This window comes from Anser anser, assembly GCF_964211835.1.
Source record: "Anser anser genome assembly, chromosome: 20".
Classification (NCBI taxonomy): Eukaryota; Metazoa; Chordata; class Aves; order Anseriformes; family Anatidae; genus Anser; species Anser anser.
The window spans coordinates 765,374-786,054 of record NC_139741.1 but is presented as its reverse complement, the minus strand read 5'-3'; the positions used below and the strand labels follow the sequence as shown (position 1 = coordinate 786,054).

Sequence of the window (20,681 nt, the reverse complement as noted above, 5' to 3'; positions counted from 1 at the left end):
TAGGAAAGAGGCAGGAGGCCTCACTGCACCCTTAGGATTTTAAATGACGTTTGTTTTTGTGCTGGTTGCACCGCCATGCTCACGCCTGCAGCTCTGCTGCCCCGTTCTGACCCAAAGGTGAACGAAGGGGGTGAGATGCGGGGACTCGTTACGGTGCAGACACAAAGTGCCGTGCTCTGTGTCCCCTGCCCACGGGCACCGGCCCCTCGGGGCACTGCTGGGGGCTCCGGGCAGCTTCGCCGGGCCGGGGGCTCTCGGCTGGCATGTGAAGGGCATCGCTGCAGCGCCAGCCCTGCGCAGCGCCATTGGAGAGGGAGCAAACAGAGAAACTTGGCGTTTGGGAGCAAAGGGCAGGTTTTAACTGGTGAGGAGACGCGGCACTTTCATCTCTGTGCTTTTACGGAGCGCATGGGGCGGAGGAGAGCCTGCACGTGAGCGCTCCGCGCCGATCAGCTCGGGGCTGCTCCTGCTCGGCCCGGCGGGGAGGCCCCGCAGCCCGGCGTGGCTGATGGCACCCAGCGGGAGCGAGGCAGCCTGCGGACAGGAGGAGGTTTTCTCTCCCCTTGTTCACCTCCCCAGCGGCGCTCAGCAACAGGCAGCGCAGCGGAGCAACAAGAGCAGGCGTGCAGAGAGGAGGCGGCAGCGTCATTACTGCCAAATTGGCTCATTGCGTCTGGTGGGTGGCCTCTGGGCACCGAGCAGAGCAGGGCCCCTGAGATGTTCACCTACGCCCCAAAATGGAAGTTTGTTGGTGTGCTGCCCATTAAGCTTCCCAGTGGGGAGCGTCAGCCAGGGCAGCACCACCACAGTTTCACGCTTCTGCCTCCCGGCAGCTCGTTTTGGGTAACTCGTGCATTGAGACGCGTTGTGCAGAGGAGAGTAATCCCTGACCATCGCTCTCTCTTCAGAGATCACATTTCTTGCTGCGCCTTCAGCTTTTCAGGGCAACCAGGAGAAGTCACCCCCATGCTCCCACACTGCAGATCCCCATGTATCAGCTGTGCCCTGCGTGTGATTTCCTGTGCAGTAAGGCAGTTTGTGGAAGGCCTCAAGCTCTGCCTCAGGCTGAAAATTCTCCAGGGCAATAGGATTAGGCCCAGCCACCACAGCTCTGCACAGTGCAGTGCAGGAGAGGGGCAGGTCCCCATGCCAGCGGGGCAGATGTCATCAGGGAGTGCTCTACCAGGCGGTTTGCAGCACGGCAGGTTAGGAGCCGAGCCCGTGCAGGCTCACTGCCTCACCGGGGAGCAAGCAGGGCACCGGCAGCGGAGGTGTGCTGGGCTTTGCTGCGCAGGACGGCACTGGCACCACTGGTGGGTGGCATGTCCCCAGCGCGGCCTCAGCGCCGGCCGGCCCACCCGCACAGCCCTGCTGATGCACATCTTGCCCTAGCTGCTTTGACCCTAATTATTTTTCTCAGCCGCACTGGGGCCCCCCACCCAAGTCCGGTGGCAGTCCCGGCCCCCTCGAGGTGCTGGTTCCTCCTGGCCTAGCACAGCCTCTGGGGCCGGGGAGCCTCTGCGCTATTTGGGCCCTCAAAACCACACCTTCAAAGCGGAGAGGGGAAGGATATAGCCAGGAGCGCTTAGATTAGCCCTAGCAAGCACATTCAGAAAATATGGCTTTTTAATTAACAGGGTCAAGAGGGAGAGCTTCCCGACCAGCCTGCCCGGGGCTAGAGCCAGGCGAGGGGAGCGTGCGAGTCACCAGGACTGGCTCTGCCTGCCAGGGCTCAGCGCAGCTCCTCCGCCTGTGCTGCGGGGTTGTGCAACGCGAGGCATCCCTTCCTCAGAGAGATTTCGGAAGAGTAATAATGCAAAGAAAAGGAGATTAACAAATCCAACACATCAAAACCATTAGGGTTTACACAGCTGCAGAACAAAACCAGCGGGTACAGGAGCAGTGCCCGGCTGTTAGTCTGCACACAGAGACTTGTCAGCACATTGTGTTTTATATATATATAAGATATTGTTTAACAACTGAGCGTTATTGCTATGCATCCATTTCCAGTCTAATCATTAAGCTTTACGAGTCAACATTACACATTGCTTGTTCCATACAAAGCATGTAGGTGTCAGCAGTTACACTCCTCGGTCTATACGTGTCTATGCACAGAGCTATACAGCGCAGGTTTAAGCTACGTTAACCATTTTGACTCCCAGGGAGTCTGACAGCACGGGACAAATGCAGCCTGCAGGTCGCTGCTTTGTCCCCCAGCCAGGGACCCGGGGGTTGGCAAGAGGCTGCCCGCGTCCCTGCTGCTCCCCGGGGCTCGCTGCATCTAACAGCGGCCGACTTACTAAAAATAGGAACACTGCCTCCTTGCTTGTTTTTTTTTCTTTTTTTGATCATTTTTTTGATCTCTTTGATCATTTTATATAAATACAAAGATTAAAATAATTTATTTCAACATAATTTCTATTACAATCATACAGTGTTTTCCCCTCAAAGCAAGTGCACGTATGTATATATGTATATATATTTGTGTATATATAGTACTCTAGAGCTTCCCCCCCAGCAGCAGCAGCAGCAGTGACTGAAGTAGGTGCAGCACACAGAGCTGGCCCCCCAGGCTCGGAGGGGAGGATCCCCTGGGAAGCGCAGGGCTAGCCCCAGACACCTCCACCACCTCGCTTCCAGGCGCATTTAGGCCTGTGGGGGGACCGGGAGGCTCTGCGCACCTGAGGGCTGCTGGCAGGGACCCGCAGCGCCCCGCTCAGGGCCCCGCTGCCTTTCTCCCCTTCATCCACGCTGCTGGGGTGCTGGGAAGGGCAGAAGTCATGGGGGCACTGGGATGAGATGAGATAAACTCCTCCAGCGAGCTGCTAATTACTGGTGAAGGGGGAAGGATCCTGCAGCTCCCACAGGGTTGCTTCATTTACATTGCTAGGCACTAAAAATGCTGATTGCTAGGAAGGTATTTACAGAGAATAGGAAGGTATTTACACTCCCTCCCCTTTTTAATGCTCAGGTCAGTCATGACCACCATGATTTTATCAATGATTTTATAATAAAAACGCAACACACTCTGTGTATCAGGATTGTCTAGAAACGAGGGGGAAAGCCGCTGTGCAAACCACAGCCAAAGTAACGCTCGGCCGAACGGCACGGAGATTTCTTTACCCTCTCTCACATTAAAATAAAATCGAGCTGTACTCTCAGCAGAACCTCCCTGAGCCTGCGGCACGCTCCCACGTCGGAAGGCCACGAGGCGCCGCACCGCGACCCCCGCGCTGCCCGCTCGGCCTCCCGGGGCAGGCCGCACTGCGGCACCCCGCTGCCGGCGCCGGGGAGCGGCCGCCCCGTCCCACCCGGCCGGGCACAGACCCCGCGGGCACGGCTCGGCCCTGAGCTGTCCCCGCGTTGGGGCCGTGCAGCTGAGGTGTCAGGGGGCTCCTCGCAAATTCGGGGGTGTGCTTAGAGGCCGCGGTCAGTAACGGCCGGGGGGCAGCGCCGGGGGGTGCCTCGCCTCCGAAGCCTGGTGCTTCACCGAGCGGGTTCACGTCACAGGCAAAGAAAAGGTACAAAAGCTGCTCATCCCTGTCCTGCCGGTGCAGATGGTATGCTTGGGGGGTTGTTTTAACCATCCAAAGAGCTGGCCTGGGGACTGCTACTGAGAATCTCGTAAAAGCATTTTAATATATAAACACTGAACTACAAAAATAGAGACCTCTGACTGCGTGAGTGCTCTGCGGGCGAGCTCGAGGCAGGTTCAGCCCGGCTGCTGCAGGATGGTGGTGCTTTCCTGGGGGTTTCAAACTGAACTCAGAGGGGATGGGGTCCGATGGCGGCACACGGCTTCCTCCTGCCCGCACCAGGCATCGCCCTGCGGGCCGTGGGGCCGTGCTGGGCCCTGGGCCCGGCGGGGCTGCGCAGCCTCGGGGTGCTTTGCTCGCAGACACAGCCCTGGTGTCCCGACAGCACGAGGACTGGGGGAAGGGAGGGCTGGCACCCAAACCGCCTGGCTCCCGGTTACCTGTGGGGCTCCTTAGTTCCCCTGGAGCCCCCAGGCCAGACCTGCCCCCTGCCCCGCTTCTTCCTGTCCCAGTTGCTGCTCTTCCACAACATTTAGGGTACATCTTTGCTTCAGAGCAGCTGAAGCCGTTGGTTTGGTCTGAAGTCAGGCAGGGCGGAAGGGGCCAACGCCGGGCGCTGGCACACGCCGTGGTGCTGGGAGGGAGGGACGCGCAGTGTGGGAGGACAGTCGGCAGCCCCACGGTGCCTCTTCCAGCTGCTCCCCAGAGCCCAGCTCGGGGAGCTGCGGCACCCCCAGGGAGACGGGCGAAGCGGATTGTGCAGCCTCCTCTCCTCGTGGGGCCGCCCCTGCGGCTGGTCCTGCCCCAGCAGGGTGGCGGTGCATGAGATCCCACCTTCACCACTGCCTTGCTGACGTGGTTATTGTCTGTGGTGAAACACCAACACCTGGCCATGGGTGCAAGCAACAAATACAACGCTGGTGCACGGACAGAGCCTGCCCATCACGGGTGACGCGAGTCAGGAACCTGCTCCAGCAGCATGTGAGGAGCAGCGCCGGGTGCTGCGAGCGGGCGCCTTCCAGCTTGTGGGTCATCTCCATTGGCCTTGTCCCAGCCTGCCACGTGCATATAACGTGGGGGAAATCCGTGTGACACCCAGACAAATCCCGCAGAGGGGAGTGGTGACTTGGGACACGGCTGGCACAGCTGCACTGCCCTGTGGAGGGGGAAAACCCCTCCGGTGCCGACGGGGCCGACCGTCACTTGGCCGCTGGCAACCCCTGGGCACCGAGGACTGTGCTGGTGGTGTCTGGGCCCCTCCAGCCCAGCCCAGCCCAGCCGGGGGTGCCCGAGGCAGGGCTGTGCTGAGCCCTGTGCCAAGCCACGAGTCTTTCTGCTGTGCACCTGGTACCCCAGGCCTGGGGAACATGACCGGCGTCTTCTCCAAGGAACAGCAGCAGCACGAACAGGAGGATCTGCTCGTCTTGGAAACACTATTTTTCTGCCTTTCTTCCTCTGGAAGCTCTGGACAGCTGCTCAGCCGTTCCCCCTTGGCAAGCCTCATGCAGCATCACCACACCGCGCTCTCCGTGCCCCAGCACCGCGGGCTGCTCAGCGGGGAGGGGGTGCGGGCAGGGCACCCACCTTCCGCTGCCTCCTTCCCCTCCCGGGGGACAGGGGCAGCAACCTCGGCCGGCGCCCACCTCAGTGCCGCCGGGCTCAGCGCCTTCCCGGCCGCTCGGGCCGTGCCCACCCCTGGCCACTTTACTCCCGGGCCCGGGCTCCGTGGGGCCCAGACCCTGGCCGCTTGCTGGGCTCGCCCTTGGGTGGCCGGGCCCTGGCTGCGGGCTCCTGTGGGGGCGGCCGGGGGGACTTCTGCGCCCGGGGGGCCGCAGCAGTGCTGGGCGTGCCCCGGGCCTCGGCGGGGGGCTCCGGTGGGCGCTGCGGGGCGGGCGGCCGTGTCGTGTAGAGGAAGAGGGCCGGGTCGGGCATGGCGTCGTGCTCCTCACGTGTGGGGTCCCTGGGGCGGGCACCGTCCCCGGGTGGGCGCCGTGGGTGCGCCCGGTGGCCACGGCGCCGGGGCCTGCCCTCGGACGGGGGCTGCTCAGGGGGTGGCCGCCCGCTGGCCCGGGGTCCCGGCAGCCGCTGGGCAGTGGCGTGCAGCTGCAGGGAGAGGTAGGCGGCTGCCTCCGTCTGCTTCTGCAGCTCAGTGTCGAGGATGGTGACGCGGTGGCTCCGCCGCTTCAGCTCCTCCAGGAACCTGCGCTCCTTGTTGCGGAGGCTGGAGCGCAGCGCGGCCACCAGAGTCTCCTTGTGGCGCAGCTCCTTGCGCAGCTCCAGGTTGTCCTTCTCCTTCTCCTGCAGCTGGGCCTCCATCGCCCGGCACCTCTCCTCCAGCTCCCGGTCCAGCACGTCTGCAGGGCAAGGCACGGGGGGTTAGGAAGAGGCAGGAGTGGCTCTGCCCAGCAGACAGAGCAGTTCCGCACGTGGAGGTGACCATGAGGGCACCAGACTCAGGGGCATGGTTCAGCGGGATGCTGGCACGTCCATGCTGTGCCACCGGGCTGCTCAAGTGCTTTTGGAAACCGTGACCCAAAAACTCCCCATGGGCTGCCCACCAGCACATGCAACCCTTCCCTGTGTTCTGGGGCAAGGCACGGGATCCCCTCTCGATGGGGCTAGTGTACAGGCTGGGACAGAGGAGAAAAACCCAACAGCAAAGCAATCAACCCAATTTATCGAGTGCTGTTGCCCTCATGCCAAGAGACTGCAGAGCCAGATTAGAGAGGATAGAGAATACTAATCCAGGATTACCAGGCAGTCGAGCCATGCTCAGCTGAGGGCCTAGGGAGAAATGGACGTACATGCATGTGGCTATTTATTTAGGGGCACGTAAATGTGTTCATTTATTTACGGACACCCAAGAGAAGCCAGGCGCTGCAGCTGAAGCTGCTCTCGTTGCACCACGGTGCAGGTGCGGGTGGGACCAGGCTGCCCCGGGTGCTCCCCGCACAGGCACTGCCCCAGCGTCCCCAGCGCCTCGCCTCGCTGTCCCACCCTCGCCTGAGCCGCGCGCCTTGGCCTCCGCCTGGTGACGCCAGGGCCCTGCAGGGGCGGCCCGGTTCCAGGTGCGAGTGAGAGCGCCGGTGAGCAGCAGCGATCCCTCTGGCACGCAGCACCCCGGCGCTGGCGGCACCAGCAGCACAAGGATGCGGCCGCAGCTGCCTACAGGCAGCCGTGGGGTCGGGAGCTGGGGTGCAGCCCCAGGCTGGGCGTGAGGCAGAGGACAGGAGGAGAGGGACCCTGCCGCTGCTGTGCTACGCCCAGTTCCTCCCCGTGTCGCAGCCTTTCTCAGGAAGGAAAACCTTTCCCAAGAAGAGCTCCCAAGAAGGGCGGCGTGTGCTCAGAGGGAACTGCTGCGCCGCCTCTGGCTGCCCACCCCCCACAGGGGCCGCGGGCTCACCGCTGCCCCGGAGGTCGGGGGCGCCCCCTGGCAGCCCCCCAGCAGCGGGGCTCCTGAGCCGGGGCTGCGGCAGCACCGCCCAGCGCGGCGGCAGGCGGCCAGCACCTCTCGCGGCTGCGATGTACTCACCACGCCGTCACCCCTGGTTGCTGACGCCTGACCTGTTCGTCTTCTTTCTGCTCCCGGCAGCAGCTGGCTGCCAGCGACAGGGCGCTGACAGGACTTGTTTAAGCAGAGGCGCTGCTCCGAGTGGCAGGTTCCCCGCGGCTCCCACCCGCCACCTCTCCCTACACCCCGCAAGTGACGGGTGCCCTCCCTGCCCCGGCCCTGCTGAGTCACGCCGGTGGCACCCAAAAACGCGTGATTTCACACCAGCCCTGCACGCTGCTCCCGAGCACCCTGCACCGCTCCAGCCAGCCTGCGTGGGCCCTGTGGCAGCTCCAGCCACGGCTCCCTCACCTGCCTGCGGGGGCACGGCACCGGCCACCGAGCCACGCACCCATCCTGCCTTCTACCCCGCCGTAGTAGCATCGAGAGACTGCATTTTTTAATTGTCCATCTGTAGAGCAATTTGGGTAACAAAACTTTGCATTTCCCTACTCCCTTCTGCCCAATGATCCTGAAAGGGCGGAGGGGCTGGGGACAGGGCTTTGGGGAGCACGGCAGCCACAGCGGCCCATCTCTCGGGGCTCCTCCAGGCAGCCTTCAGCCTGCTGTGGAAACGCACCGGCCCACCGAGGGTGCCCAGTATGAGGACAAGTCCTGCCCCACGGCCACGTGTGTCCCTGTGGGGACCCACCTCTGTGCCAGGCGAGGTGCCCCCGGCAGGCCGGGCCGCGAGCCCCCCACGCAGCCCTCCCGTGGGGCCGAGGAGGGCAGCGCCCGTCACTGGGGACCAGCGCAGCGCACATGGCATGCCCAGGCGCGCTCCCGTGGCTGTGAAAAAGCTCTGCTTTTTATGATACGCTTTGCAACCACTTTATAGCTTCAGCTCTTAAGTGTCTTCTGCAGAGGAAAAATGCTTTCTAATGAGATCTTAAGGGAGGCAGCTGCACACGGTAATTATTACATGAGTGGCATTTGAAGAGCGATCATTTGATGGCATCTTAATTTAGGTTGTTGCCCCATAAATGTAGCAAATGTGCTCGTACTCCTAAGCTGTTAAAAGGCTGAACGATGGGCAGAGGCCTGCGGGCAGTGCTCACTGCAGACGGTCCCTGCAGCACAGGCAGGGACGCGGGGCTGGGCTCGGGTCAGCGGCCAGGCCCCGGGAGAGGCGGTGGCCGTGAGGATGGGGCAGTAACGCCGGGCAGGGGAGCCCAGGGTGGTTCTGGGGGATGCATTTCTGCAGGGCCTGGGCAGGGGCAGCACGGGCACCTCCCTCGCCACCGATCCACACCGGGACCTGGGGGTCAGCACATTGAGAAATGCGCCTTGGCCAGCTCTGCAGCGCTGATCCCGGCCCACGAGGCTCATGCCAGCAGCTTGCAGACATTCTGGGTGCACCAGCAATCCTCTCCCCCTTATTTTGGAACGTGGAAGATTATTTTGCGGGTCATAGTGAGGAACTGGTGGTGCCTTCAGGATGGTCTGCAGGGGTGAGAGGAGCTCAGGGGGTAACCGATAACCCCCTTGTTTGCTTTTTCCTGTGGCTCAAGGCTTTGCAGGCTTTGAGATGCTCCCTGGGGGTCTGTGGACTACCCCTAAGGCTCTGTGTAAGGGGATTAGCAAAGCAAACCCTATGGATCCCTGCTTTCACATGCAAAACCCTTTTTTTTTTTGCACAGGCATTTGAGGCCCTTTAACCTCGGTGCTAAGAGGCTGTGAACTGTGCACGTGGGCTTCCCAGCCCCACCACCCCTGAGGGCAAGGGGACCCCGTGCCCCCAGGCCCCGTGCGGGCAGCCCGCACCCCACACACCCCACTTAGCGCATGCAAACCGCGAGATCCTACCTTGCTGGCGGGCTTCCAGCTCTTTCATTTCAAGGTCGTGGGTCAGCTCTAGGAGAGAAATCAAACAGGGATGAGCCCAAGCCCCTGCCCCTGCCCGGCGCCTTCGCTGCTTCCCCTTTCCTGCTGCCCAGGCTGCCGCTCGCCCGGCACCTGCCGGGGCTGAGCCCTGGCTCCTCTGCCCGGCCACGGCGCCCGCCCCAGCGCTCCCAGCCGCGGCTGGTCCAGAGCCCGGTGCCTGGCAATCCGTGAGTTATTAGGCAGCCTCGGGACCTGCAGCAGCCCCTGCCCCTGGGATGTGACTGGTGCAGTCGCAGGTCCTGCCCCACCGCAGGCAGGAGAGGCTCCCTCACACCCATGGGGACTTCTTTTTTTGGAACCATTTTCGGTGCTTTAAATCAGGACAAAGAGCAAAGCAAGGGACTGAAAATAGACCAAAGTGTAAACTGCTGCCTGAAGTATTTCATAATGTACTGCTTCCAGCCTGCGCTCCCTGCCTCTGCACATTACGCAAGTGGGACGTCCTTGTCCCTGCGCTGTGCCTGGAGCAGGACGCTGCTGCACTGTTGCAGCACTACGTACCCTCCAAAAGCCTCTTCAAACCTGTCACTGTGCGCGGCCCGGTGGCCCACGGCTCTCCTGCCAAAGGGCCGAGGCTCCCCCAGGGCCCCCAGCTCCCCAGCACCCAGCCCTTCAGGGCTCGTACAGCAGGGAGGGCCCCCCACAGCCCCCGGGGCACCACAGCGGGGTGGCTGCAGTGCAGAAAGCACTTCACCCCCTACCTCGGGAACAAACCGCCGGAGCGTTCCCGCGGACAAACGGGCACCGAAGCACCCCACGGGATGCGCACACTGCGTGGCCACGGCCCCCGTGCGCCCACAGCACCCTGCCGAGCCCGCCAGGGACAGCGACAGGGCGAGCTCAGGGACCTGCTGGAGCTCGCCTTTAACCTGCGAACATTTACAATTTCTTTTGAATTAATACCACAGACTACTAGACTACCAGCAGCTAAGAGAGGAGAAGGAAAGAGCTAACAGCAGTAGTCAGTCATTTTGGAGCTCTTTTCTTTCTGAATATGAATTCAAATGGTTAATCTTTGCCCTACATTTTTCTTTTAATCTGCTTTCGTGTTGACTCTAATCCTCATCACTGCCATCCTTCTGAAGCGAAACGCTTGGCTCAGGCTCCTCTGCCCGTCTGTCTTAGAAAACAAATCTGTAGTGAGAATGCAGAAGTAACTGAGAACGTAATGCAATTTCTGGAAAGCTTTCAGCACTCCTGACTGCCCCATTGGAAATCAATGGCAGCTGCGTTATTTTTCTGAAGCTAAAATAATGGGTTTGGAGTCTCAGAGATATTCCAAATGAGATCTAAAGCAGTCTCCCGTTTGGAAAGACAGCGATGCTCTGCTGAATAACGCGCAGAGCGGGCTCCTTGCTGCTGTGCCAGCCGCGGGGGTGCTGCAAACCCCCCCCAGCTGCGGGCTGGATGTGTGCGGCGGCAGCCCTGCCCCGGCTGCTCTGCCCTGGCCTTGCCACAGTGGGACGTGGCCGTGCCTCGGAGGGGCCGCAGCCCGCTCCAGCTCCGTGTTCCTCTCCCCTTGCACATCTCCATGGGGCTCCCCCCGCCGCCTGGGCTGGCCGGGCCCTGGCACCCCACCGGGCGCTGCGGTTGCGCTCTGCAGCGGCCAGGACGCCCTCGCTGCACCCGGGGCCACGCGGTCCCAGCCGTGGGACACCATCCACGCCCTCGGGAGCAGCCGGGGCCCGCAGGGCCTCCGCTGCCCTCTGGACACCAGGTTGCTCCTGCGCTCGGACAGACGCGGGGGAGAGCGGAGGGGCTGCCAGCACCTTCTCTGCTGCACTTTGCTGATCCATCACGCTGCCTCCACGGATTCCCTCCTGGAAACCCGGCTCTGCTTCCTGCACGAGCTTCCCCTCCTGTTGTTCTGCTAACACTGGGGAACATGCTAATTATTGCCACAAGAGTTGAGCTCATCTTCCAGTAAAAGAGAAACATAAGAGTCTGAAAGAATCTATTGCTATTTCTGCTGTGTTTATGCTTCGCAAATAAAATGGGAGTGGGAGGAAAGCCAACTCTGCTCTGTAACGTGAAGTTTATTCCAATAAATGAATCATACCACGCTGTTCTTCACTGCATTTATCTTCCTGTAAGCGCTACAACTGTAGATGTTGGACTGCAGGGCTTCGCTAGGGCCAGCTTCCCAGCTGCCCCCCTGCACAGGCTGCAGTGTTCGCAGTCCTGCCGGCCCCTTCCTCCCGCCCGTGCTGCTGGCGGAGCGGTGCGGAGCTCAGCGGGTGCCGGGGCCCCCTCCCCAGCTTGCCTTCGTCCCGCTGCCCCGCAGCGGTGCTGGGTGGCGGAGGCTGCCGAGGACACAGCACAGCCTGTGCCAGCCTGGGTCCTGGGGCAGAAAAGCTGTGTGTTTATCTACCTGGAGAAGGTCTCTTAGGAGGACAGCCATTCTGCTGCCAGATCCAGCCCGGTCTGGTGCTGTGTGCCCTGCGCACCCCCACCTCGTGTGGCACCGCTCGGCTCCCTCCCCAGGGAGGCACCCCCAGGGCCCCAGCACCCTGACGCTGCCAGGGCTTTGTCAGAAGGCAGCAGCAATGCAGAAATCCACAGGGGGATGGGCTGGCAGCGATGCTGCTCGGACACCGAGGTCACGATGCAAAAATCCAAGGTCTAAAGCAGCAGATCCAGGTGCAGCAACGAGCTACGCACCTGGAGCAGACGGGGAAGTGCTGAGTGACCAAGTCACCTCTCATGCAAACAGCATCTCAGGTGATGGCAGGGAAAACATGACCAAAGTCATCCCAGAGCTGGACAGGAGGTTTGCCCCCATCGCTCCTAGCAGAAAGGCACCGCAGAACTACACACCGTGCCAATGGCACAACACCCGTCTGGCCCCGCGGTGCTGCCAGTCGGCCCAGCTGGGAAGAGCTGATCGCAAACAAGAAGCACGGACGGGGCCACCTCTGCCGCGGGTGGCTCTGAACCTCGCAGCGTGATTCAAGCCTGAGAACCCTGCTGTCCCACATTGCCTCATCTACAGCCTCTCAGATATTAAAAGAAACGAAACACAACAGAAAAAGCTGGGGAAGGACGGGGAATAAACCGACAATTTTAGAAATGCCGTCATGTCTCTTTCCCAGGAATCAGTGAGGATGAGACGCTGGAAGACAGTGAGTAATTCGCTGCAGCTGAATTATTGATGAGAGCGCCGGGATGGATTTCAGTGGCAGGCAGAGCGGGGCCACTGCTGGGCGAGGCGGTGTGATGGGAGAGCCCCCACACTGCGGGGACCTGCCCCCAGCCCAGGCTCCCCGGGGGCCAGGAGGGCGGCAGCTGCTCCTGGCAGGGAGCGGACGCGCTGGTGCCGTGGCTTTAGCGCTCACACAGCACCGGGCAGCAGACACGGGCACTGCCGACAGCACCAGTGCTGAGCTGCTCCGGGCCGGGCTGGCAGGGAAGAGTGGATTTCGCAGCTCCAAATAACAGACACTAATGCACAGTAACAGAATATAAACAAGAAAATCACATTCCCCCGGTTCTGAAAGTGACTTTGGCACAGTCCCGTGCACCCCCATCATCGGTGGAGTTCAGCCCTTTTCCTTCCCTTCATCTACCAGCATCTGGGAGAAAGGATGAACTACTTTTACATTTTAAGAACCAAAATATCTTTGAGGGCACAAATCATGGAAAGAAAAGGCAGGACCACCTTGCTGGCTGACGCTTGGGCTTTTTTTCCTTTCCTTAGACCAGTGAATCCCTCCAGGGTAGTGATCACTGCAGTCAAACTACTGCAGGGTGTGGGTGCACAGCCTGGGGAGAGCGCTGAGCTGGTGGGGCTGATCCCCTTTCAGAAGCCTGCCCCAAGCACTGAGTTAAAACTAAGGAAGAGGGTCTTAATTATGGATTATGAACACGGACTCCTCTCCTATTGCCCGCTCGTCCAGCTGATGCCCAGAATAAGAATTGCTCCGGTTCTTCAGAGCGCTGCAGCTACAGGAAGCTGCCGGTGCCCGTTGGCAGGGGGATGCTGTCAGGGCTTTCCTGACACGGGGGCAGACGGTGCCTGGCAGGAGGGGAGGCTGTGCCGGGCTCGCTGCCTGCCCGTGGGCACCAGGCGCTCACCTGAGCAGTGCTTCTGCAAGCGGAGGATCTCCAGGTGCAGGCCGTGGAGCAACTCCATTTGCTCCTTCTTCAGGAAAGCGATGTGCCGCTGCACGCTCTGGATCTGGTGCTCCAGGGACACGGTCTCCATCGCAACCGAGCTCGCGCTCCACGCCTGCGGGGAGAGGAGACGGCCTGCTGTCAGACAGCAGCGGCACCGCGGCACCCCGGGAGCGGAGCCGGTCCCGGAGCCCCAGCGCGAGGCAGAGCCACCGGGCACCACGGGCGCCTGCTCTCCCCCGTCCCTCCCCGGGGACGTGGCTGCAGGCAAGGCGGCTCCGTGCAGGGGACGTGACCCCACCGGGGGTCCCGCGGGAGCAGCCCCCGAGTCCCCGCACTGCCCCATCCCTGCTGCCAGCTCCCGCTGCGGGCTGGGGCTGGAGAGCTCTGATACTGCATAAACAGAAAGCGCTGCTGTACAGACGCGTGTTGAAACGGCTCGTTTCTATTTTAAATTTGGCCCCGGGAAATCTGTTTTATCGCTGAGCAGGATTACATCTGGGACAGGATTGCTCCCTGCTCCCCCCGCAGTCCCCAGGTGGGAGCCACACCAGCGCTGACTTCGGCTGTCACTTGGCAAGGCACATATTACAAAGCAGCAACTGCGGCAGGAGACCTAGCACATGAAAAATACAATATGCTCAGTCTAATCCAATCAGCGTTACGTGGCAAGGAGCTTTGCGTCGCCTTACAGCAGAAGGAACACCTTCACTGGTAGTTCACCCGACAGACGTGCCGCTGCCAGCTCTGTGCCCGGAGGCTCGGCCCCGGGTGCAGGAGTTCATCGCGCGGTGATTGCTCCGGTGAAGCAGCTGCGTGAGCTGCCTACCTGTGCTACTGCACCGGGGAGATAAAAATAAACCTCTGGAAGAATCCTTAATTCTGGGAAATGCCATTTTGTGCGGATGTGGAATCTGTCCTTAGCCCATGCACTGAGCCTAGGGGAAGGGGAACCTGCAGCAAGCTGCTGGAAAGGCTGGGATTTTTTTGCCAGGAAGCCTAAGGACAGCACACACCATCCTGCCACTGGGAAGCTACTTCCACTTCCTCATTCACTCGCATCTGATTTCATGTTTCTCTCAATACAAACTTGAGAACTAAGCAAGCGCTTTAGCTCACGTTTATAAGCACACCCAGTCCTTTAATGTAGCACATTTTAAGCTAATTCCCACAACCTAAACCAAATCAAACCCCATTTAAGCTTGATTCTAAAGTAAGCAATCTTAGCAGTGGTCCTAGCTCAAAGCTTTATTCTTGCCAAGGCCTCCAAAGGTTTGTGGAAACCTTAGGATCAGGTCTCCACACACTCAGTATTTCATGAGAAGGGAAGGGGCCGCAGTGAGGCTGCAATACCAGCGCGCTGGGAGCGCCTTCCCCACCGCCCCCTGCTGCTGGGGCATTGGACCTGTTCCTCCTGCCCCCACGGAAGGTGATGTACTGCCAGCCCACCGCACAGAGCTACAGCCACCCAGAGATGCACAGGGAATTTTTAGCTTATTTACAGCTGAATTTATTCAGGCCTATAAATTCCTTATTTATAGGAAACAGCTGCAGGGCCTGAAACAGTGCTGATGTCCTGCAGCTGCCCCCTTCTCCCAGCCCTGGTATAAAAACCCCACAGCACAGTAGTGCTGCTTTGTTCCTGGGGGTGCTGGGGGGGAAGCTCTGCTTGCACAGGGTGCTGCACCTCCTGCATGTGTCCGGCTGCTTCTCAGCCTGGATCCGGCTGGCCCTGGGCTTGCTAGTGGTGCTGCTCTGCCTGCTGCGGGGCCGGGGTCCTGGTGGTGTACAGACAGGGTGCTTGGAGCCAGCTCCGACACCCAGCTGCAGGTGGCACAAGCTGGGTTCTCCTGTGGCTGTCTCCTGCCTTGGGGGTAAGGGTGTCAAACCGGAGCTGTGTGAGGGGCTTGGGGCTCGCACTGTGGTCTGTGAGGCTGCAGGAATCTGGCTAAAGCCTGACATAAGAAAACTGTAATGTGAACTGGCTTTGGCGTATGTGGTGGATTGTTATTGGCTATTTTTATGCCTCAGGGGTCTGTTTCTAGTGGCACAACAATGACATGCCTGGTTTTAGGATGGATCTGCTCCTCAGGGAATGAAATGCTCCAAATGCTCAACACGTGAATGCTATAGAAAAGCACATAAAGGCTGATGTGATACATAAAAGCAACAGATACAGAGGTCCTGCTCCCCATTTAAGCACCTATTGTGAGAGGTATGATTTATACCAGCTTACAGCTTCCTTGTGGAACAATGTTATGTAAGTGGAAATTGCCCTGAACTGGCCCTCCTGTTCCTGCCTGTCTGGATGTAAGGTTCATGCGCTCTGTTCAAAGCAACCAGGGCATTTCCTGGGACCTCAAGGGATTTGTAGTCCCTCAGTATTTGTCATTTCAAAGTGGATTTTGGGGAAAAAAATATTGCTCTAGACTTAACATCCTAATCATTCCCATTCCTCTGAATGGCAAGGTGATGATTTTGGAGCCTTGTAGGTCGTCTGACTTTTCCTGATGACATCTTAATTAATAGACAAAGTTAAAAGGTCTGTATCCTGATGACTTCCAAGAGAGTTGGCATTTGTTCTTTATGATGAGAGAGGGCAGTGACAGGAGCTGATGGTGGAGGGGGAGCTTACTTGTGCCAGTGAGAGTTACCTGGGGACAGCTCACGCCATCGCAGCGTGCCCTTCTGCAGCCCTGGTGGCGGGGAGGGGCTGGGGAAGGTGTGCCCCCGCTTTGGAGCAGTTCCCTTAAGGAAGTGGTGGACCCTTGTCTCTGGGAGTGTCAGAAAGTAGGTTGGACAAAGCCCTGGAGGATATGTAGTGCTATTTCCAAGCACTTTGTTCTGTCTGGTTGAGATGTGTTTGGTAGAAATGGCTGGAATCTTTCCATTGAACTTTTCCTCCCTTCCTTTAGGTGGAAAATTATCCTTTTATTAACTTAACATTCCGCATGGATCTTGAGCCCTGAACTTCGAAAATCCTAATTCCCGTGGACTGTTTTCCCCAGTTACAGAGCTTTACAGAGCCCATACCTTGGCAGGAATTTCTTCAGTGTCCACCTAAATGCTTCTTTCATGACTTGGGGGAGCTGCGGGGCTGCCATGGGGTACGTGCGTGCGGCCCTCCAGCTGCCGTCAGCAGGCAGCGCAGACACGAGGCGCGAGCTGGTGCCCTGGGCAGGAGGTGCCTCTCCTCCGGCCCCTGCCTCCCCATGGAGAGCAGCAACGGTGCCGCCCTGCAGCTCCCAGTGTCTGCAGGGTACAGGTAATGATGCAAGAGCCATTAACGAAGCTGCAATTTAGTTGTGGAGTTTCAGTAGCATCTGTAAGCTGTTCAAGTATTTCCAATGTTATCGGCTGTGAACGAACCCTTGCCTTGCTGGGAGGTCCCCACTCAGTTCCCAAAAGAACTCCTAAACCTAACTCTCAGCAACTTGTTTTCCCTCCATTGCTTTTGTAGTTACGTGGAGATTGCAACTGCATTTTGAGTGTTTAGCTTGCAGTGCCTTTGGTCGTTTCACACACCAAAATCACTTGGGAGGTGTTGGGAGTTAATAAGGGTTATTTGCTGCTGCTGCTGGCTGACTTAATAACGTGCCACAGAGCCATCCTGTCTGCCAGCTGATGGTCCTGCGGCTCCCTGCGCTGACGGCTTCGAAGCCCCCAGGAGGTGCTGAGCACCACGGCTCTGTGGTGAAGCACGGCAGGAGCCTTCAGCCCACGCCTGACACGGGAGGCAGAGCGTGGCGACCAGCGCGGTCACCGGCGGTGCTGAGCACCAGCTCCTCGCCCGGCCTCGCGAGCACAGCTCCCCGCGGGACGGCTGCACTGCTCCGAGCAACGCGAGGGACCGGGAGCGAGCCGCTCTGATCCCTCCCTCGTGGCTTCAGCGTGACTTTGTGTTTCCAGGCTGGGTCTAAGCTGCCAAAGCACCTGGTGGTGGGAGGCCTCACGGGGCCGTGCACTGCGGGGCTTGGAGGAGTCACGTAAGAGATTGCAACCCCAGCAGAAGTCATTTGCTGTAAAAGCCCAAGGGTAGGCGATGCTCCCCTTTAGTTTGAAGGATGCTCGGTGCCTTGTTTCTGATAGCTGTATGCAAGTGCACAGCTGGAAAGGAGGCGTCAACTCGCTGAGCCCACTGGAGTGGCAGCCGCCCCCGAGCTGCCCCTTTCCCCGTGGAGCTGTGCCTGCGCAGCTCTCCCTGGTTTGTTGGGGAGTCAGCTCCGTGTGCGCCCAGGACTGCACTGAAAAATGTGCCACTGGAGTGCATCCACCCTGCCGCAACTTTCCTGTGGACCTCAAACCCGTGCCTTTTCAGAAAGCTCTCCAAGCCCGGGCAAGGTGGTGACGGGGAGTGCGGCGGCTCTGGGCTCAGTCCCCATCAGTTTCTCAAGCTGGGTATGGTCTTGAGAGCTGAGCCTTCTCGTGGTCCTGCCCTCCACCTCCAAAATGGAGCATGTTTTACCTTCCCTTCAACATTATGCTGCCGTCTTTGGGACAAAGTGCATTGGGAATGTTGATCTCACTGGGATGTTTCAACGTACTGCTGGAAAACCTTGGTGAGGTTTGCAATTTCATCCCAATTTATCAGAATTCTTATTTCTTGCAAAACAAAATGAGTTAACCTCTTGAAATAACTACAATGGCCGACTCAGTTGCCAGTCTGCTCAGAACTGATCTCCATCGCACGGACAGCTTGTCTGAGGATTTGCTTCCAAGGCAAAACTGTGCTGAAGTCTGTGCACGTCAGTCAGAATCCCAGAACTGTGACCTAAGAAAGCAACCTCAGCTCCTGAGGATGCCTTCCAAAGGCAGATGTGGTTTCGCATATATGCATACCCCAGCACAAACACAATCATACAAAGATCCAGTCTCTACTCACATCATTTTTCCTCATAAAGGGCAAATTACCTAGGGAGGCTGAGGGCACAAACAAGGTTTGCAGGAACAGGTCGATAATTTATCCTGCTGTGGCTGCCAGCAGCCCCCTCTCCATCACGTACAACGTACGTAGGAAAGCTCACTGCTACATATCAGCAATGTATGCTGCTGATAATTTATGGTCTCAATGCAAGCACGTAAAACTTTGCCATAATGCCGTGAAGCAAGCATGGCTGTGAAGGTGAGGGCTACGCGGCGAAGGGAAGCAAAGAAACTTGCAGAAGGTCACAGAGGAGTGACGACGCCGGGAACAGAAACCGGAGGTGAAATCCTGGCCTTGGGAAAGTCACTGGGAGCTCTCCTTGACCTCAGCGGAGGCAGAAGCACACCGAGTGCTGTGCTGCTCGTTACCTAACGGCATCTCCGCCGAGACGCAACCGCTGCGAGCGGCGGCTCCCGCCGGGCTGCGGGAAGCCAGGCCGTGCTTGGCCCCGGGCGCTGCCGGCGGGGTCGGGCCCGCTGCGGGGCGGGCGGTCCCCGCGCTGCGGGCCGCGCTCGGCGTTTCCGCGGGGCCCCCCCCGGGCACTCGGCTCCGCGCTGCCGCCCCCCCCCCCCGGGAGGCGTCCCGGGACCCCCCCCCCCGCCGCCGCCTTACCTCTGGGGAGCGCCGCGGCCCCGCGGGGCGCCCGCTGGGCGTCATGGGGCGGCCGCGCCGGGCCGGGCCGGGCCGGGCCGGGGCCGCGCCGGGCTCCCCGCGCCGCCCGCGCTGCCTGCGGCGGCCCCGCCTCGCCCGGCCCGGCCCGGCCCCGCCACCCGCCCGCAGCCGCGCCGTAAACAGGCGGCAACGTGACCGGAACTGGGGCTCGCCGGGCCCGGCCGCGCCGCGCGGGGCCCCCGGGGAGCGGACCCAGCGCCGGGGCCGCCCCTCGCGGCCGGGACCGGGCTCCGGGACCCCGCCCGCCCCCCCCGGCCCCGCCGCGGCCCCGCTCCCGCCGCCGCTGTCCGCGGTGCTGACGGCGCCCGCCCGGCCCCGGCCCCGAGCGCCCGGAGCCGCGCAGCCGGGGGCCCTCGGGGCTCTGCCCGAGCGCCGGCAGCCTTCGTGCCTCCCCCGGGCTGCCCGGGGTGGGAACGTCAAAGGTGGGGCGGCCCGGCGGGGAGCCCGGGGGCAGGAAGGCGCAGGAGGGCTCCCCGGCCGCTCGTGCGGTCGCTGACCCCTCACGCCGCTCGTTGTGTGCTCGGGGCTCCCAGCGGGGACGGCTGGGCTCGTTGTGCTTCCAGCAGCGCAGCCGGAGCGCGGCCTGTCCGTGTCGCACGGCGGGGAAGGAGCAGGGACACGGCAGCGCCCTCCCGGTCAGCTGGCGGCCTGCTGGTCGCAGGGCCCGCGCTCCGAAATCCGCGACGGGGAGCGCGGTGCCCCTCGGCTGGGCCGGGCTGCCCCTGAGCTGCTGCTGCCCGCCGCTGAGCCCTCAGCGTGCCAGCAGCGCGCAGCCGGCACCGAGCGTGTTGTGAGGCAGCCCGCAGCACGCGGCCCCGTGTCGCTCGGTCATCCCGCATCCTTTCTCCTCCGTGGATGTTTCAGACCTCTGAGCGAACGTCTGTGCCATGCGCTGCGGTCAGGGGTGTGCCACAGGAAACGGTCCTGCTTCCTGCCACGGAAAATAGTCCTGCGTGCTGCCCACGGGCAGAAAACATGCTCGTCCAGGTACCACACGGCGGGGTTGTAACGTCCCCATGCTGTAGCAGACAGAAGACCAGATCTTTACCTGGTGCAAAGTGCTGTGGCACAGCCTGGCTTGGTGCTAGCTGCTAGCAGGGGGAGCTGGGCTTGGAATTAGGACTCCTCTATGGAGAGTGAGCTTAATTCGCACCAAGACCAAAATCATCAAATCAGGAGAAAAGCTGACCGGGGAGGTCCGAAGGTCTGCACGTGCAGACATGAATGTGCATAGAAGCTTCTGGTTTCCATGAACTACTCAGACATCTCTGCTTAAGGCCTCCCGGCGGGTGCAGCTGAGAGCTTTGGTGCTTCCTAGCACTCCTCCTTTCACACTGACTGCTGTGGGCCTCCTATATTTTTTTCTCGTAAAAAACTGAGTTATTCTGCAATGACAGGTTGTTGTGGGGTGATGGATATTTGTCTGGCTGAGGAGGGCAGACTTGCTTGCTCAGGGAAGTGCTGTCTCGCTGGGGTCATCTCGCCCCCATTCGTAACCGCAGGTCAGTACTTGCCCCGATGTCCTTGGTGCACCTCAGCGTGGTTTGCTCTGTGTGGCAGGGCTGCTTTGTGTATTTCACTGCGACTTCCCCTGGCTCATGTGCTTGCTTTGGTAGTACCGAGTTACAGACGGGGAGGCAGATTCTGCGCGCGTCGTGTTGCGCCAGATTTGTACAGCTTTCATCGATTTTCCGCCGGATAAAACGCAAGCCTGCAAACGACCAAGGTCGGGCGCTCGGGGGCAGCCAGCTCCTGCTTGGCCGAGCTCGGTGCTGGGGGCGCGGCGGGGACGGGGAGCGGGGAGCGGGGCTGCCCAGCGCCTCCCCGGGCTGCCCAGCGCCTCCCGGCCACGCCGCGGGGGTTTCACCTCCCGGGCTGCGCAGCCCCCGCTGGTGCCCGCACCGAGCCCCCGGCCCCGGGCGGAGGGAGCGCGGGACGCCCCCCCGGGACGCCCCCCCGGGACGCCCCCCCGGGACGCCCCCGGCCCCTCCGCTCGCTCGGG

The 20,681-nt window shown here is 60.7% G+C and overlaps 2 protein-coding genes and 1 long non-coding RNA gene across 13 annotated transcripts in view; 2 read left to right on the top strand and 1 right to left on the bottom strand.

Annotated features, from left to right (window-relative positions):
• Positions 1-1,932: 1,932 nt before the first annotated feature.
• Positions 1,933-19,271, bottom strand: CCDC92B (coiled-coil domain containing 92B). Of its 9 annotated transcripts, none has more exons than XM_083805910.1 (5): positions 19,177-19,271; positions 13,045-13,198; positions 8,893-8,940; positions 6,291-6,320; positions 1,933-5,890 (listed from the first exon to the last, which is right to left on the bottom strand). In XM_083805910.1, exons 2-5 carry the CDS (start codon positions 13,172-13,174, stop codon positions 5,241-5,243), a joined length of 858 nt encoding a protein of 285 aa, XP_083662036.1. In that variant the 5' UTR covers positions 13,175-13,198; positions 19,177-19,271; the 3' UTR covers positions 1,933-5,240. The 9 variants fall into 9 exon arrangements, with proteins under 9 accessions (XP_083662036.1, XP_083662030.1, XP_083662035.1 ...); XM_083805904.1 differs by lacking the exon at positions 19,177-19,271 and adding an exon at positions 18,620-18,747; XM_083805909.1 differs by lacking the exon at positions 19,177-19,271 and adding an exon at positions 14,489-14,578.
• LOC310884312 lies at positions 15,165-18,238 on the top strand. The gene is made up of 2 exons (XR_014574140.1): positions 15,165-15,298; positions 15,999-18,238. It is a non-coding gene; the product is annotated as an uncharacterized lncRNA (long non-coding RNA).
• An 879-nt stretch (positions 19,272-20,150) lies between the features above and the next one.
• The window catches only part of RAP1GAP2 (RAP1 GTPase activating protein 2), an 82,715-nt gene continuing 82,184 nt past the window's right edge, over positions 20,151-20,681 (top strand). Inside the window, exons 1-2 of one of the 3 annotated variants that reach the window (XM_083805889.1) lie at positions 20,151-20,181; positions 20,296-20,405. The gene's annotated coding sequence lies outside the window, so the exon portion shown is untranslated. Of the gene's footprint in view, positions 20,182-20,295; positions 20,406-20,681 lie in introns of those variants that run through there. The other 2 variants (XM_083805890.1, XM_083805891.1) reach the window with 2 other exon arrangements.